Genomic DNA, 19,345 nt, shown 5'->3' on the forward strand with positions numbered 1-19,345 from the left:
TACTATAAAGATAAGTGTATAGGACCTACAGTTGTGGCCGTATAATTAAGCCACTGAAATTGGAGTTGTCTTCTTAAGTTAAAAATTATTGATTAGACAAATATGATTTGAACTTAATTATCATTTTGATTTAAGGACCACCTACAATTAAAAAATTAGAGGAGAGTGTAAGTTGTCTAAGCGGTTTAAATCAGGACTTTGCTCAGGCGGATGGCACTTTGGGCTTTGGATCGTTATCTTATTGATATATCCATGCTTACGGTACATCTTATGATTGATTAAATTGTCTCTTTATAGATATCACCAGTAATAGTTGTATTAATATTTTTTATATGACCAATCCCATATGGGGTGCAACATCCAAATAACATTACTGATGGCCCGACCTGCAATGTATTTTGTGTGCAATTGTTTTACAAAAGGACTTGATGATTGCTCCTCTATAATTTCCAAACCCTTTGACTTCTTCAAACGAGGATCAATATAAATATTATTTGAAGACCCTTAAGTTTATATATTTGTTGATTCCACTTATAAACAAATGCCTTGTAATAAAAATTACTTTGTTTAAAATACACTTAAATATTAAAATAGATTTGAGAAGATACAAAGAGCATTGAATTATGTGTTTTAAAAAATGGGAGACCGAAGGATATACCTTAAATCGATGTTTCCTATCATGAAAGATTTTCAAACAGCTTATAGCTTGAAAAATAACCAACGCAATTGGTTGTAACCCACAATTCAAGGAAACTTTCTTTCAACTGGACAAAATAAAAAGACATTAATAATTTAACCTACAGTTTTAAATTAAATAACATGATGTTTAACACCAATGGGTCGAAAACATCTGAATTAATAAGCATCAATATAACTATTAATCTAAACAGATTTCTGCCAACAATCAAAACAAAATTTCTTACTCATTTAACTTATTATTTGTAGGTATCTACTTTTTGACTGCATTTAAAGTAAATACTGACGCGATCAATTACGAAAAAAACACTAAATTCTTATTATCAAATTAAATCCAATAACATTTTCAATTAACACTATCGAACCGACAGCGACCAACCGAGCTACTTTATAATGAAAAAAAAAATTATTTGTTTCACAATTTCCAAAAAAAAAAAATTGTATTACATAAAATTTTGTCTATTACACTTTTAAATAAATATTTTAATGAATACTTTGCTTTATTATTTAAAAAGAGACGTTTGCGAGAAGCAAGAATTATCACAAACTATTACTGTTGATTAACAAATATAAAAGATAAAAAAGCGATGGTGATTAACATGTCTGAATTTCTACAAACAATTTTCTTCGATATTTTAATTTGATAAAAGTCCTATCCTTTTGTGGCTTAATTGTATGACCTACACTGTACTATAAAAGTTTAGTGTATATATGAGGCTATTAGCACTTCAGCCTCTTACCCTTTTGCTTGGATTTGTTTGTGTTAATACTATAACTCCCTTATTTGAATGAACTATAGAAGTTTTGCTGTTGCTATAAGGTCCGGCTACCTATAGCTAATGAGTTCTCAGGTCATCGAATGCGAACGGGCAAAACAGAATTTGCACAGTGCCCAACCGGTGAAGTAAGGCTTTAGAAAACGTAAGAATTGTTAAAAATGTGTGCTTCTGAATAAACTTTAGTTTTCTTACTGGCGTAGCAAAATTCTTAAATAAATGTATTATATTTAGTTTTAAATGAAGTTGCGCTGTGCTAGTTATTCAAATGAAAACAATAAAAAAATAGGTCATCGAGTGTTGTTAAGATAAAAAGTTTCTGGTCATGTCAAACAATACCGAACAGTTAGAAGTAGGATCACCGAAGGTTGATTTAAATTCATCGAACTCATCACCAGTTAAAAACTCTGAAGAAAAAATTGATCATAGTTCAAAACAAGAACAAATGGTGCCTTATATGTCAGAAAATTCCTTGGAAATTTCGAATACAAACAATGACCATCAATTGAACAGTGATGAGGATGAAGAGCAAGGAGTATTTGTTGGGGGGGAACTACAGCGCAGAAATAACGGTGCTACACCTACTTTGGGTGGTAGGGCTACTAGTGTTGGTAGTGGCATTGAAGCGGGTGTTGGTATTAGTGGTATTAATGGAAAAAACACACAACCAACGGATTATTGGAATCGTAACGGACATCATAACCGTGTAGGAAGTCCAAGTGCGATGGACAACATGAGTGAAATTTCATCACAGCCACCAGTTGTGCCATTGATACGTTCTAAATCTCGGCCAGAATTATCATCGTCCAATCAGTTAAATAGTGTTATGAGTGCAGTAAGTCGTTATTCAAATTTGTCTTATTGGAAGGCAAGGCGAGTTGTTTTCTATCGGAATGGGGATCCGTTTTTTCCGGGGGTAGAGTTGCGATACCGTCCGGGACGTGACATTACTTCAATGGATAGCCTTCTTGATAAGATTTCTCCAAAAATGGATTTACCACGTGGAGCACGTTATATATTTTCAATGGATGGAGATCGTAAATATAGCCTGGATGAGCTGGAGGATGGAGCTAGCTATGTTGTTTCATCGTTCAAAACCTATAAAGTAAGTAAATTAAAAAAAAATTATAATATCTAAAATTTGTTCGTTGTAATACAAATGTTGAGTTTAAAATCAATAACAAAGTTTAGAGTTTGACACTACTTTCTACTGACCCGTTCAACCAAAGGGATATATGTACATATGTACATACATACATATCTACATATTTTGTTGCTGTTGTTCATTTATTAAAGAAATAAGAAAATCAATATAATTTAAATATTTTCCTTGGACGAAATTGTTACGTGTTTTGGTTACAATGTGTTATAGATTCATGTATGTATATATATTGAAGAAGAGTGGGCGAGTAGAGTATACTTTAATTTTTCTTTTAAATTTTGTATTGAGTCCATCGTTTGCGTGTACATTCTCTTAAAAGTAAAATAAAAGATTGAAATACATTTCAATACGTAATATCTATTCGACTAGATTCAAATTGATATAATAATTGAACAATCATAGTTAAATATACTCATTTTGGCATAAATGCACTCAAAACCTTTATAAATCGAGATGGTAACTGCGAAAACAAAACCAACTTTACCAATAAGATCTGGGATATTATGTGTTTTAATTTTACACTGGCCTTCTTGTAAACTGCGCCCAGTTACACATTAAAAGTTGGTTGTGTCTTTTGAACTTATAACTTCTATAATAAAAATAAAAAAGAGGCTGGGATGCGACCCACACTGATTACTTCCCATCCCGTCTGTCGATTTGTCTTGCTTAAAAGTTTGGCTATATGTACTCGTATTAATTTTTACCAAATTTGCGTACTATTTTTTGTAGATTTTACTGTTGGATTTTTACATAAAAATTACTGAATATCGAAAACAATATTTTCTGTAAAATAGAATAAGTTGAAAGCCAATATTTTTAATTTTTGAAAAGCTATTTGAGTGAAAAGTAAAGTTTTACCAAGTTTTAGTATTGTTTTTTTTTTTAGAGTTTTAGTTTTTGTAAAAAACTGTCAGTTCGATTTTTCTCAAAATTTGTCCTAATGTTGAAAACAGTATTTTTTATAAGTAAAATCAGTTAGAAGCTATTATCTCAAATTTTTGAAAAGATATTTGAGTCGAAAATCAATTTTTACCAACTTTTATTAATTTTTTTCTTAGGTTTTTATTTTTTGTAAAAAAACTGTCTATTCGATTTTTCTCAACATTTTTCAGAATGTTGACAACACTATTTCTTGTAAAAAAAATAAGTTTGAAGCCAATATTTTAAATTTTTGAAAAGCTATTTGAGTGAAAAGTAAATTTTTACCAAGTTTTAGTATTGTTATTTTTTTAGAGTTTTAGTTTTTGAAAAAAAAACTGTCAGTTCGATTTTTCTCAAAATTTGTCCTAATGTTGAAAACAGTATTTTTTATAAGTAAAATCAGTTAGAAGCTATTATCTCAAATTTTTGAAAAGATATTTGAGTCTAAAATCAATTTTTACCAACTTTTATTAATTTTTTTCTTAGGTTTTTATTTTTTGTAAAAAAAACTGTCAATTCGATTTTTCTCAACATTTTTCAGAATGTTGACAACACTTTTCAAGTTTTTGAAAAGATATTTGAATCGATATTCAATTTTTACCAACTTTGAGTAACGTTTTTTTAGATTTTTATTTTTTATAAAAAAAACTCAATTCGATTTTTCTCAAAACTTTATCAGATGTCAAAAACATTATTTTTCGTTGCACAAAATTGTTTTGGAGATGAAATCATATTTTAGTCGTAAAATTTTGGAGGTGGCAATTTTTTTTTCAGTTTTTTTGATTTATAAAAAAATCCGGTAAATGGAGTTTTTTTTAAATATATTTCTTTGATATCACGTTACAATATATTATATAAAACTTAATTCAAGTCTCTAGCGTTTTTTGTTTGTAAGATATTTAGGGTTAACAAAAATTTGCACCTTTTTTTCAAACTGCTATGGTAAAAAAAAACCACTCACGCAATTTTCTTGAGAGTCCTTTCCAGTGTTGCCGAAAGTGCTCCCATAGGAGTATTGTACTACTTTCAACACCTCCGTACTCCCGTACTCCTCCTTTCACATTCGTACTCCTATTTTTTTAAAGTGTAATGTCGACCTTAATAAATCTCATTGATTTCAAATTTAGTGCAAATCTGGAAGCACTTTTATATTGCAAACTGTCGTTAAAAGGGGATTTCCCTCTTTTTTGTTTAGTCTTGTTTTTCATTGGATTCATGCTATTTGCATCTGTGAGTTCGATATTTATTTTCAAATTGACCTGAGATCTTGCTGTTCAAATATTTGTCCGTGATTTTTTATGCAATAGTTAAATAAAATGAAAAGGTTTGTAATGCTTTAAAAATTGTAATTCCTATTAAAATAATTCAAAATAAACTTATTTTGTATAGATATTTACTGAAATTGGACTCCGTGGAGGAGGTAAATGCGAAAAAAGTTGCTGAAGTTGTTGCCAATGTGTCTTCTGTTGCTGGTACAAAGCCAAATGAGCCTGCTGTTCCTGCAAATTTGGTGGAAGAATCACCTGAATCCCCTGCCGAAAGAACCGACGACGCGACGTTGAGTTATCTGATGCTGATAAAGTTAATACACCTACCACATCTTCGAAAAAGAGCAAAAATCGCACCCAAATGTTTTGTCAAGGATTGTTGGGTGATTTTGCTTTTCTTAAGGAAATTGACAAAAAGCCATTTTGTTCGTATTGTAATATGAAACTTACAAACAACAAAGCGCATAAAGAAAGACATGAAAAATCAAAAAACCACCAACAAATGTTCAAATCGCTTAAACAACAACCAAAAATAAATATAGTAAATTTAGAACCAACTAAAAAAAAATGAAAAGGTTAAAACATCAGAACTTAAAATAATAATGTTTATTTTGCAATACATTTTGCATTAATAAAAAGTATTGATGGTGAAACCATTAAAGATATACAACTTGGAAGAACAAAACTCAAAGAAACAATAACGCCAAGTTTGTTGGAAGAGGCGAATCGTGATATAGTGGATGTATTAAAAAAACAAAAATTTTCTGTGATAATTGATGAGACAACGGATGTCAGTTCCTCAAAGTGCTTATGTGTCGTGGTAAGGTATTTTGATTTCAGTTATGGTAAAGTAAGAGATCGATTTCTTTCCTTGATTGAACTATTTGAGTTTGATGTTAAATCTATTTTTAACGTAATATTTAAGTGCTTCAATGATCTTTCAATACCGTTTAAAAATTGTGTTGGTTTTGCCTCGGACAATGCTGCTGTGATGGTTGGCAAGAAAAGTGGAGTTCGATCTCTTTTTTAAAGCAAAATCCAAATATGTTTACTTTGGGTTGTATGTGCCATTCAATACATCTCTGTTCATCAGCCGCAGCTAAAAAAATTCCACAGAATATCGAGGTTCTCTTAAGAAACATCTATGTTTACTTTTCGCATAGCACAAAGAAACAAATCGAGTTTAAGGAGTTTCAAGAATATTTCAACGTCGAAAAACATAAGATTTTAAAAACGTCTTTTACTAGGTGGCTAGCTCTTGAACAGGTTGTGGCCAGAACACTAGAACAGTGGCCTGCAATTTTGCATTATTTTTTGGAGAATTCTTTTGAATCTTCTGACAGTAACCTATGTAGATCTTGTTCACAAAATTCAAGAAGAGCTAAATGATACAACAAAATTGTGTTTATTATTTCTAGCTTATGTTCTTCAGTTAACTAAACAACTTAACTTAGAATTTCAATCTCAGTCCGACCGAATTCACAAATTTTTGCCGTACATAAAAACTATCTTCAAAACTATTTTACAAAATTTTGTTAAATCTGAGTTTTTACGTGACGAGTTTCTATCTGATCCGAATTTTACACACACACAGCACAGGAGCGCAGCAGCAGAAAGAGTTTTTTCCCAACTCTTTCTTATAAAAGATAAAAAAACCGAATAGATTGGAAGTAAATACTTTGAATGCAATTATGAGTTGCAAGGAGTTATTGAATGGAGTAGATTGTAGTAAATGGAATCCTTCTAAATCACTCCTGAAGTCGTATAAAAAATAATATAAATCAAAATACCTTGCTTTTTTGCAAAGCCAGTCCTATTTAATAGAATATAAGATTGCAATAACAAATATTTAAAAAATAATATAATATTACTATGCTATCTATGAAATGATATTTATGTACTTAATTTTGTTATTAGAATTAATTTTTTATTTATTTACATATGTTTTGTTTTTTTTTTATGAACTGAATATTTTTTTTTAAATAAAGTTAAAAACAACATTTTTGGCTTTGCTTATTTTTGAAGGGGAAACAAATTCTGTACTCCTATTTTTTTCAAAATACTCCTCTTTTTTGGCTTCGGTACTACCTTATAATTTTTCTTTCCGGCAACACTGGTCCTTTCTGCATCTTTCTGCCTTATTATCTGTATAACAAAATTTATTTTAAATCGATACCTCTTCTGGTTCTTGAGCTATGGACGACGAAAAAACGTAGCGAACGTACAAACGTACGTACACACGCACGCACAGACATCTTTATAAAAATCTTTTATTTCGACGCTAGGGACCTTGAAACGTCAAGAAATGTCAAAATTTTCAATTTGACAAATCGGACCTATTACAATAACTTCATTTAGGAAGTTAACAAGACTTAAAAATGCTCCAATTTTCTTTCCTGTCATTGAATTTATTTAACTAAAACCTTATGGTCTGTATGTTGTATGACATAATGTTTTGCTTTAATGAATAAAAACAATTGTATCCATTTTTCCTAAACGCAGTTAAGTTAAGTTAATGACATTGTGTTTAAGAGCATTACTTTAAGGAAATTCCGCTTTTTACTATCTCCACCCAACGAAATTCCTAAAAAAAGTGGTTCAACACCATTTAAAAGCAACTTTGGTAGGTACATAATATACATTGTCTACAGTCGAAAAATAAATCTGTACAATCTGATGAAAATCAATTCTCATCATTCTAATACAAAGCCTACGACTTGATAAATCACAAGATGCACTTAAAAATAGTAAGCGTTTAAAGTTACCAAAAATGTATTGTAAAATAAGAAATATTACGATTTTGAGCTTATCTAAAAGCATTACCTGCAGGTAATAAAAATTGTATGTGGTAGAACCCCTTTTTTTAACTTAAAGTAAAGGAATTAAAATAATTCATATATTGAATACTGAAAGCAATTAATTCAGAAGCAAAACATTTTTGTAACAAAGCAATACAGTACTTACAATTAGGGATCGGGGAAGTATTTTAAACCACCATTTTATTAGTATTTCTATGAATTAATATTCATATCAATAAATACTATTGAAAACGAAACTAATTTGGTTGTTTAGTCATTAAATTATATTAGACATACATATGGATGTACATACGTACTTTATAATTGGTTATAGATCAAGGAATTGTTTGTGTTGTTTTTCACCCAATGAATCTAATCCCTTAGTGTTTAGATTATTTTGAATTATTTTAAATAACTAAACTGAACATCTGAACACTTAAAGTTGGGGAACGAACTTAAAGTAAGAAAAAGACAGAAAATACAACAAAAAGTGCGTTAAATTATTTTGTTTGCAAAGTTTTTTAAATTTGAATGATAATCCGAGTTAAAAATTATTTATTTTAAAAACATATATGTACATACATGTGTAACATTTTCAGTAAAAACATTTTCAGTAAATTGGACTCATTTTTTATATGTATTATATGTATTTATATTCTTTTTATAGAATAACGCTGAATCTTCGTGATTATTATATTTTGTATTTTATTTTAATACTCATCAACTTTTTGTTTTGAACTTTTCTTGATTTTATGTTTACGTTATATTTTACTAAAGATATAACTTATATTAAATGATGGATGAACCTTTAGTTTGAATGCGTTATATATTCGAAACAACTATATTTAAAAAAGTTTCTGACAATATTTGACATACATACGTAACTTATCCATTTTGTCCATTTTAATATTGAATTTATGTCCTCCAAATGAAATGTTATAATATCATGATCATGATAGACCATACATTATGTTTGACTTGTTTTCGTGACACTTAAACTTAAAAAAATTATTTTTATTGGTAGGAACGTTTTCAACCAGTAAATATTTAACCTTCACACAAAATTTATTCCAAGTACCTATTTAAACACATTGTTCTATATTATTTGGCCTAATTTTTTTATTCCTTTTTTATTCAGAATTTGTATTGTACTTAAATGATGTGGTTAGTACTGAGAATAAAGTGAGTTATGATGTTTTTATATTTTATGCAAAGCGATAATTACGAAAATGGGAAATAATTACCATGCATATATATAATGTACTCTATAATGTTCTTATACATATTCATAATATTTAGGGGTTTTGATTCATAACGATTAATAGTTAACTGCCATATACACATGCTATAGGAATATGAAAATGTGTAATTCAAATGTTTTTTACTTTGAAAAGTACATAGATAAGAAACTGTTACAAGTAAGGCTTCATTTAAAACTATTCACTACGATAGGATAAACGAAAACGAGGTCCAGATTTTGTATAGTAATGTGCTAAAAAGGGAGCTATTCTACATCATTAACAACACTATAGTATAAGCATACTCCCTTCCATAATAAAACGTTCTATTTATCCCCAATAAAATAAATAAAGATCATCTTTGTTTTTCAAATTCTTCTTCAATAAAACAATTATTTAGACATCGGAAAAAAGCTTATCCATTAATTTTATGTCTTCTATTGGCTCAAACAGGTAGGTTTCCACAAGGTTTAGTTTGATAGTCACCAGTGGAATGCATTTTTTACAACCTTATCAAACTTTTGCTTATCATGCTCAGAAGTAAGCGGAGGATACTGACAAGTCACAAGTTACTTTTATTGGACGTTGGATCGAATTAGGTTCAAAAGTTTTGACCCGCCCAACCAAATTGCTGAAACAACTCAAAAATTAAATTATCCTTAGCCACAATTCGAAACAGTTATAGTTTCAAAACGGTGCTTATTATGGTTAATTTTTAAAGCATATTTTTAAATTAGTACCAGTTTAAAATCTTCATTTGTAAATATTTATAAAAAAAATTAATACTGTACTCATTTTCCACATACAAATAATCATACAATTCAGGGAATACAATATAACAAACTTAATAACAGTTTCGTATAATGTATATTTGTTTATAAATAATATATTGTTGATAGTGCTGCCTGAGTGAGGAATACATACAATTCATCAAAATCTATTCAAGTTCTTCTTTAAACATACATATCATACTGCTTTTGATTGAATTAATCGAATTTAGCTATTCTGTTCACTTAAAACTTAAATTAAAGATGTATGGACGTTTTTATGTACTCTTATAAGAAAAAAGTTATTTTGTTTACAAATCCATGCGATATAAACCCACTTAACACCAAAATTTGTAAAAAAATATTTGAATGGCCTTAAATTGAATATTTAATTTTCTGTCCAGGGAAAAAACTTGTTTGGCAAAGGAAGTGGTAAGCGATGTTAAATACGGTTTAATATATATTATATTTCAAACTTAAAGTTAACAACTTTTTTGTTTGAAAGCTTTAACATACGGAATACTAACATTTTGTAGGGTTTTTCAAAAAGATTATTTTGAATTAGGTCAAGCTACAGACGAAAAAAGGTCTATTTACATACATGCATGTTATAATAGGTAACTTCCATTAATATAAGGTGTTGCACTAAATTCCCTTGAATATTCGCTTATACAAATTATATAAAACTTATAGAAATACACCGCAATCCCGTAATAATATAATGTGCAAGGCTATTCCCTATGTACATTCTACATTGTACTGTACTCTTGTGCCGTATGTATAGCTAAATTCACACCAGCATACATACATTAAATACATAAAAACTACGTCAGCACTTACAATGGTAATCGTCTTAGGCTGGCTATTAGACGGTCGTCCTGTTATAAAACTTGTGCTTTGGTTTCTTTGAACACTAAGCAACCAACATTTACCGACCCTTTGCCCAATGCCCATATTGTCGAAGAAGTCATAATTCACTATATTGTTTCTTACATTACGACTGGGTGGTTGGCGCGTGTTGACTATAACAAAACAATGTGGAAGTAGCTTTTTTAAATGGTTAAATGTTCAAGTGAAAAAAGGCTCGTCAGTTGACTTTTACCCGGAACAGTAAACGACGCTTTGCTTAAAAAATTAATGTGATGTAACCGTCTTCAATACATTCAATATTTGACGTGCATTAGGAAATAACGATATTCTTGTTGTTTTTAAATGAGAATAAATAAACTTAAATTTACTTTGAAACAACTAGTTAGTTAAAATATAAAATTTTAAATGTTTAAGAGTGATAGATATTTCTTTGTGCAACACTTTTCAGTCTTAAATGTCTAAGTTCTTAAATCATTGAAATCAAGTTCTTAATGTCTGAAAGTGACGAAGATTCAACTTTTGAGGTTCTTCCTTCACCTTCAAAACACTGGGACGTAAGTACATTTACTCGTTTCATTATTTTGTTGTATTCTTTAATACCATATTTCATGTAAACGTATATAAAACATATTTATTATAAACATCTGTTCATAAAATATTTTTTTTTTAATTATTTTTGTTTTAGCCTGCTAGCTACGGTAAAAAAAACGGAATGTGGTATGCTTCCCCCGGAAATCAGGGCTGGGGATCAAAGCCAATCAGCCGAAAACCTTCTATCATGGAAGCTGATTTGGGGACTTTATCAACAACATCCGGCTCTATAAAACGCAGTGCCGGACGAGTTATAAGAATCATAAATAGTTTGGATCATTCAGTTCAGGTGAGTTCATGTCTGAAACACTTTAGGTTTATTTGTCAAAAGCAAAATATGGACAGCACACCAGAAAACAATTTTTATCCTTTTAAAACCGATTTTTAGTTTTGTATGAGTTAGCAAAATACCCTTTCAATAGTATTTCTCTATGGCGTGAGAAAAAAAGCAAGCTTTTTGAAATGATAATTCCCCATGGCATGAAATGTAAATGCATATAATTTTTATACACACCTTTACTACCTTCAAATAATTAAAAATCAAAATAAAAAATCTAGGGCAAGTTCGGAGTATAATTTGTTAACATCAATCGGATGTCGCGTGACAAGAACCAGGTAACTTAAACACATTAGATTCTAAAAAAATGTATATTTGCTCTACATTTAGACCATGCCAAGAATATTATGAGTAATTCATTCTTGTAGTAATTAATCTTATAGAAGTAAACAAATATATTTATTAAACTCGTGTCACAACTTACTATTTCAACATTTTTCTTTTAGTGCCGTGTTCTACTCAACTTACGCACTTCACAGCCTTTCGAAGATGTTTTAGAAGACCTGGGTCAAGTTTTAAAAATTAATGCAGCTAAAAAAATGTATACGGGGACAGGACAGGAAGTAAGTTCTATCTTTAAGAAATATAATAGTCAGACATTCTGAAAAAAATATATTTTAGGTACGAAGTTTCTCGCAGCTTCGAAATGAATTTGCGGATGTAGACACCTTTTATCTAGCGACTGGAACGGCTATAATTGCAGGTTCCCCAATTCGAAGGTCACGATCACGACCCTCTGTAGTCCCTGCACCAATTTCAACCGATGAGCTTCCAAAAGTTCCCATTCGTGGAGCCCGACCTAGAAGTAAAAGCCGACCTAGAATTTTATATGCGCCGGAAAGTGAAATCCTTCGACCAAGTGGTGAATACTCCATGTTAGATATTATCAAAGAAGAACCTACTAAAGTAACTATAAGAGGTTTGAGAAGAACCTTTTATCCACCGATTCATCATGCACCAGCTGACAATTCTCCACCTGATAAAAAGCTCCAATTGCAATGGGTGTAAGTACTCAAACAACCTTACAATTTTCATCATGTAATCATTATTGTTTAAATATCTATTATCTTACCCTCAGTCATGGTTACCGAGGAATTGATGCTCGTCGCAATCTTTGGGTACTTCCATCTGGGGAGCTGCTTTACTATGTTGCAGCAGTAGCTGTTTTGTTAGACCGCGATGAAGAAGCACAACGACATTATACTGGTCACACTGAAGATATCATGTGGTAAGATCTAATGTATATTTAAGTACGGTAGATTTTTTTGAATTATCTATATTTGCATAGACATAGTGAAGACTAATTAACCTCGTAGAGAATCAGAGGGACTGTAGTGATGGAGGGTTATAATACCAACCAAATAAAAGCGTTATTTGTATGGATATAACACCCTTTGTATTTTGGGTTTGCAATCATTGTTGTCGGAATTTATACAAATAATCGTCTGATTCACTTAATTTTCTTGAAAAACATTGAAAATAAATTACCTTTTCATTACGGCAGTTGAGCTAAAAACAGGTTTAAATTAATGTTCATCAGTGCTAATGTGCAATATAAGCTTTTTTTGTACGAGATTTTTATGAAATTCCAGTAATGTTTTAAATAGTTTACGTTTAAAAATTCTTTAATTGACTCCACTCAGAAATGGTTGCACGTTGTAAGTCACTAGGCCCTAGTGCCTAACGGACTGTTGTGCCACCTTATTTATTTAGTAAAAGGGTACTCCTTAATTGCGCGCTTATTTCAAAGTATTCTTTAAATTGTCTCTGTATTTTATTTTAGGCGTCAGTTATAGCTTACATTGATTTTTATCATTGAAAACAAACATTAAAATTTTTTGGCAGGTCGTTTATAGCTATCATTAAAAATGTCTTTCATTGAAAACAATTTCCTGATTGAAATCCACCGAAAAATGTTTACTGACAGAAATCTGTCATAAGAATTGTGTGAAATTGCAACACAAATGAGTGGAAGATTGGTTTCACCTGTTCAGGGAAATGAATTTCCGTCCGGAAAATAGAAGAATACATTTTAAGAGAAAAATTAATGGCAGTTACAATTTTTCTTTTCACAACAAATTCTTTGTGAGATCTTCGATCGATCAGTATATAATTTTCATTCTTAATCAAAGGGAAACCCTATCAAAATCGATTCAAAACATGTTCCGAATCGATTGCAATGATATAATTGGCCCCTACATATGTGTAATTTTTTATAAAAATGATTATGAATACTTTTTTAATGCAAACATCAACGTTTTAGATATTCCTTTTTGTTTGTAGGAAAATAATTGCATCTCAAATGAATAAAATGTTGATTGAACAACTTAATATATTTATTGCTGTTAATTTATTATTTGTTTATACTTATTGTAGGAAATTAAACCAATAGATCACAAACAATTGTTTTACATTTAATAAAGAAACTACCTGTATTTAATGAAGCCCTCCCTCTACAATTGTATTTGAATTTAAGGCGCGATTATAGTAGAATACGTAGCTCTTAATTCGTTTCCATGCCCAAAACAAACAACGTTTACTGAATATATCTTATATGCGGACTGAGAATGCTTTTTCTATGCATACAATTGTTCGCTTATTAAATTGATAAACTATTGGGTGTCATTTATATTTTGGGCTAACTACTTATCTTGATTAGTATTTTTATAGCATATTTAATAAAACCATAATAAGTATTTGTACATTATATAATAATTTATTAATAAATAAACTCCATAGTCTTTAATATTTACGTATTTTTTTCTTTAAGTATGGATGTACATCCTTCAAGAGAGTTAGTAGCGTCTGGACAAAAAGCAGGACGTGATAGAAAATCTCAAGCTCACGTACGTATCTGGAGTACAGAATCCCTCCAAACTTTGTATGTTTTTGGAATGGGTGAACTAGATACAGGTGTAACAGCAGTTACTTTTTCGCAATTGGTAAGCTTATTTGAATATTTCTTATGCTTTATCGTCATTAAATATTTATATTAACACTATATTTTGTATTACTATCAGGGTTGCCATGTATTGAACTAGTTTCATAGCCCAATTTAAAAATTTTTGTAGCCCAAAATCAGAGCCGAAAAAGTAGCCCAAATAGTAGCCCAATAAAATAAATAAATAAAAACAGAACATTTCTTATAACTTCAATCACAATTCATTTTTATTAAAAAAAAATATTATAATACATTTTTATATAAAAAAACAACGAAAAAAGAAACATAAGTCCATAAAAAAAAGAAGAGTTAACATATTATCACATTTAACATATTAGGGTAACTGCTGCAAATCAGTCTAGAAAAGCGATATCTTATCAGAGTTATCGTCATCGTCACGGGCATTTTTATCACACTGGTACATCGATTGATTAAATTTACTTATCATTTCATTCGAGGGTAAAAAATCTTTACAACAAATTTTGTTAACTGTAGCATCAATACGTAAGTGCATAATTGCAACGAGCGATGCTATAGTCAATCGATTTCTTGGTTTTGTTTTTACACAATTCATGATAGAAAATGCTCTGTCTACTACAGCGTTGCTCACAGGTAAAGTTAACAATTGTATTACGAAATACGCCAAATCCCCGAAAACTAATTCACCCGAAATGTTTTTTACATTCAGAGGCAACTCTGTCTTAAATTCTTCCAATTTCGTTGGAAATGTAGAGGGAAAAAATGGACTCCAATCGAATAAAGGGAGCTTATTCCATTGTTCTTCCAAATTTTGAATTTGATTGGGCTGTCATACTGAAATTGCTGTCGGCAATTTTGGGAAAAGATAGCCCAATTTCCGATAAATAGCCCAATCTGGCAAGTCTGATTACTATATATATTTTTGTATTTAAACTAAATAATGTATCTATATTTTTATCTAATTGAGTACACACGTTATTATTGTTAGCATTAAAATTTCTTATTTGCAACGTTATAACCTTGAAATTTAAACAATATATTTCAAAGGCTTTCACGGGACACCAACTTTGGCAAGAGCTAATAGCGCGGTGCACAGCACATATTAGCGGAACACATTGAAAACAGCACCATAAACTTATAATCAATAGAACGAAGTGTGGTGTCCCTGCATATCGTAGGGAAAAAGCTATCATCAATGCTACAGACAATTAAGGACTTAGTTCTAACGGCGCTCTTTTTCTAATCTGATTTGAATGATTGAACTACACTGGTTTCTCGCTGTAATAAATTTTGCGTTAAAACATCACTCTGAATGCGTTCATTTGCAAGTTTCACTTCTAGACGGCAAATTCATTTCGGCAACAGCGATCAGCTGTCTTTCAGCCATTTATATCCCTAACTTAAAGGTTTTTAAAGCGATATCATTGTATTAATGAATTGGTTTAAAATGTTTGCCGTAAAAGTAGGCAATTGAGAGATCCAATTTCTTAACCCTCCAATTTTGACCTACTGATCTGTGAGACCGGGTGTGCGAAAACATGTGAATAACTTTCTTCTCCGTTATTGTTTTTTGTTGAATTTGAATTTGTGTATTGTAATAAAAGAGCTTCTGTAGATTTAATATCATTGTTTTATTGTCAAGGAGCATATATTTAAAAAAAAACACGAAATATTAGTCACACATTTCGAAAAATCTTCAGTTGAAATTCCCGATCCGTGAGACCGGCGGCGCGGCGTCAATGGTGGGTTAATACATTTGATATTAAATTTAATGAATTGTTGAATTACTTTAAAACATTTGAAAAAGTTCAACTTTGGAAATTAATTTAATCTTTTACAATTCTAAATTTTTATTTTCTTATCCTGAGGGTTTCCGAAAGCTGCGCGATCCATTTATTTTGTATTCCAAGACAATAAAACATTTCAAGTTCCCATTTTATACTCTATCTTTTATTTTGTTCAAAGCACGTGCATCAAACTGAATATCTTAAACAAAATACGGGATAATTATTCAACATTCTTAACATCATTTTTCTTCTTTAGAATGGTGGCAGTTATATTTTAGCCGTTGACAGCGGACGCGAGAGTATTCTTTCTGTATGGCAATGGCAGTGGGGTCACCTTTTGGGAAAAGTTGCGGTAAGATTTATGTTCTTATTCTTATATTAAAAAATAATTTTCATTTTACAATGACTTTAAGACTTTGCAAGAAGGGCTTTCGGGAGCAGCTTTTCATCCACTTGATGACAACTTAATTATTACACATGGCCGAGGTCATCTTGCTTTTTGGCACCGCCGAAAAGATGGATTTTTTGAGCGAACAGACATAGTAAAACAGCCGTCTAGATCCCATATTACTAGTGTTCAATTTGAACCTGATGGTGACGTTGTAACGGCTGATTCAGATGGGTTCATTACAATATATAGCGTTGATTCTGATGGTGCTTACTTTGTGCGTACTGAATTTGAAGCTCATAATAAAGGAATAGGATGTCTCATCATGCTTGGGGAAGGAACTTTACTTTCCGGTGGCGAAAAGGATCGTAAAATTGCCGCATGGGATTCATTGCAAAATTATAAAAAAATTGCCGAAACAAAGGTAAATGGATACACCTATTATTTTGCTGTAACTCTTTCATTAATTCATTTTTATTTTAAATTTAGCTTCCAGAGTCTTCGGGGGGAGTTCGTACGATTTATCCTCAAAGACCAGGAAGAAACGACGGAAACATATACGTTGGCACGACCAGAAATAATATTCTTGAAGGTTCACTACAAAGGCGCTTCAATCAGGTTGTTTTCGGACATGGCCGTCAACTTTGGGGACTTGCTGTACATCCAGAAGATGAAATTTTTGCAACTGCTGGTCACGATAAACACATTGCACTTTGGCGGAAACATAAATTAATTTGGTCAATTCAAACTGGATACGAATGTGTTGCATTAGCTTTTCATCCATTTGGAACTGCTCTTGCAGCAGGAAGTACAGAAGGGCACCTTCTTGTTATAAATGCCGAAAATGGTTCAGTTATGTTAACATTGCGAGTTTGTGGTTCACCTCTAAACTGCATCGCATATAATCAAGGTATGATGGATAAAGCCTGATTTCAAAATGTATATACTTGTATGATATAGCAATATCAATTTTTAGTGGGAGATATGATCGCAATGGGTTCGCAAAATGGAAGTATTTACCTGTTTCGAGTTTCTCGTGATGGCTTCTCATATAAAAAAGTTAACAAAATCCGTGGATCTCAGCCTCTCACTCATCTTGATTGGAGCATGGATGGTAATTATGTACAAACTGTAACCATTGATTTTGATTTGCTATTCTGGGATGTCAAATCCCTCTCACCGGAACGAAGTCCAATTGCAATGAAAGATGTTAAATGGTTGACAAATAACTGTACGGTTGGATTTCTTGTGGCTGGAATATGGAACAACCGATACTATAATAATACATCAACAATAATTGCTACATGTAATCGTTCCTCGATTCACGATATGTTAGTGTCCGGGGATTCAGACGGATATTTACGTTTATTTAGGTAAAACTAAACATATACAAAATATAATCAAATCAATTAATAATGTTATAAATTTATATTTAAAGATATCCATGCACAAGTCCAAGAGCTGAATTCAATGAAGCAAAAGTATACTCGGGAATGTTGGCATGCGCACGATTTCTGTTTGGGGATCGGAACATCGTTACTGTTGGCGGCACCGACGCATCACTAATGATTTGGGATTTAGTTGATGAATAGCCCAAATGGCCGCCTTGGCGAACTGCTGATGCATCCTTTCAGTCCCGGTATAGTGACAACTGGCGCCGGCAAAATAGCATGATTTCCTCAACTCTTATTGACAGTGATTCAGAAGAATAATTAATAAAAAAAGTGTAGGTTTTCAAGTCTTACCATTGAATATTCAAGTCTTCAATTTATTATTATATAAATCGTTTCCAAAAATATCTTCCAAGTAAAAATTCAATTAAAAAAGTTTGTTTATAAGTAGTTTAAATTGTTGCACTGCTAGGAGCATTCATTTAAATATTTATTAGTACCCAAATCTTTAACAAATTAACACAAAATTTAATGATACAAAAATATATATGTACTTATATTAAAGACATCAAATTTGGTCACTCCCGCATTATTATTTTAGTCTATTGTTTTCAATTTGACACTCCGAAATAACTAAATAAATAAAAATTGAAAGAACTGCCCTTCTTAAAATAAGTATAGGTATATTTTGTACTGAAATGTAATTCTCGGTATCCAAACAACATTCAAAATACTTAAAGTAGTTAAAACAGTAAAATGATCAATAGTTGTATTTTTTTAGTTTGTTTTGTTTAAAAAGAATTAGTTGTTATCAAATATTTTATTTTTGTATATGACACTACGAATGAAATCACAGTAAATGTATGAAAAACGAAACAAGTTACACTACATACATAATATTCATTAAATAGTTTTCGTGAATAAATTAATTATTTATTAAAAAAAACATAATTTATGGTAATCTTATGTTTGTTAGAAATATACGAGGCTTCATTTTTATCGCATAATATCGACCAGTTATACAACAATGTTATATTCCAACAGTCACTTGAAAAAGTGTTTTTTTTAAATATACAATAAAGTTACACTTTCCCATACGATGACTATTTCTATTATTAGTTTACAGTCAAACATGAAATCAAAATAAAGGTAAGTATATTTGTACAACTTATGAGGCAGGATTGTTTCTAAATTGTGTTTACCTACATATCAGGAAAATTGAATGCACTTCCCAGTGACTGTTATTCTTATAACAGTCTATGATTAGTATCAAATTCCCAAAAGACGACATGTTTTTTTCTTCAAAGTGTAATTATTATTTTAATTTAAAGTTGTATCAAAAACAGAAAATGTGAGCAATTATTTCGTTGGCAGAAATGAAATAAGCCATTGGAAATACCTACATAACTTAAATTTTGTTTGGAGAACTGCACAG

The 19,345-nt window shown here is 30.8% G+C and overlaps 1 protein-coding gene across 2 annotated transcripts; it reads left to right on the forward strand.

The window, feature by feature from the left end:
* The first annotated feature begins 1,573 nt into the window (after nucleotides 1–1,573).
* LOC129943013 (echinoderm microtubule-associated protein-like CG42247) lies at nucleotides 1,574–19,007 on the forward strand. 2 transcript variants are annotated; one of them, XM_056052217.1, is made up of 11 exons: nucleotides 1,574–2,577; nucleotides 11,182–11,376; nucleotides 11,871–11,987; nucleotides 12,046–12,428; nucleotides 12,503–12,652; nucleotides 14,195–14,366; nucleotides 16,388–16,483; nucleotides 16,545–16,943; nucleotides 17,009–17,429; nucleotides 17,496–17,892; nucleotides 17,958–19,007. In XM_056052217.1, exons 1-11 carry the CDS (start codon nucleotides 1,798–1,800, stop codon nucleotides 18,109–18,111), a joined length of 3,264 nt encoding a protein of 1,087 aa, XP_055908192.1. In that variant the 5' UTR covers nucleotides 1,574–1,797; the 3' UTR covers nucleotides 18,112–19,007. The 2 variants fall into 2 exon arrangements, with proteins under 2 accessions (XP_055908192.1, XP_055908193.1); XM_056052218.1 differs by lacking the exon at nucleotides 1,574–2,577 and adding an exon at nucleotides 9,901–11,050.
* Nucleotides 19,008–19,345: the final 338 nt, after the last annotated feature.

The sequence above is a fragment of the Eupeodes corollae genome, chromosome 1 (assembly GCF_945859685.1).
Source record: "Eupeodes corollae chromosome 1, idEupCoro1.1, whole genome shotgun sequence".
NCBI lineage: Eukaryota > Metazoa > Arthropoda > Insecta > Diptera > Syrphidae > Eupeodes > Eupeodes corollae.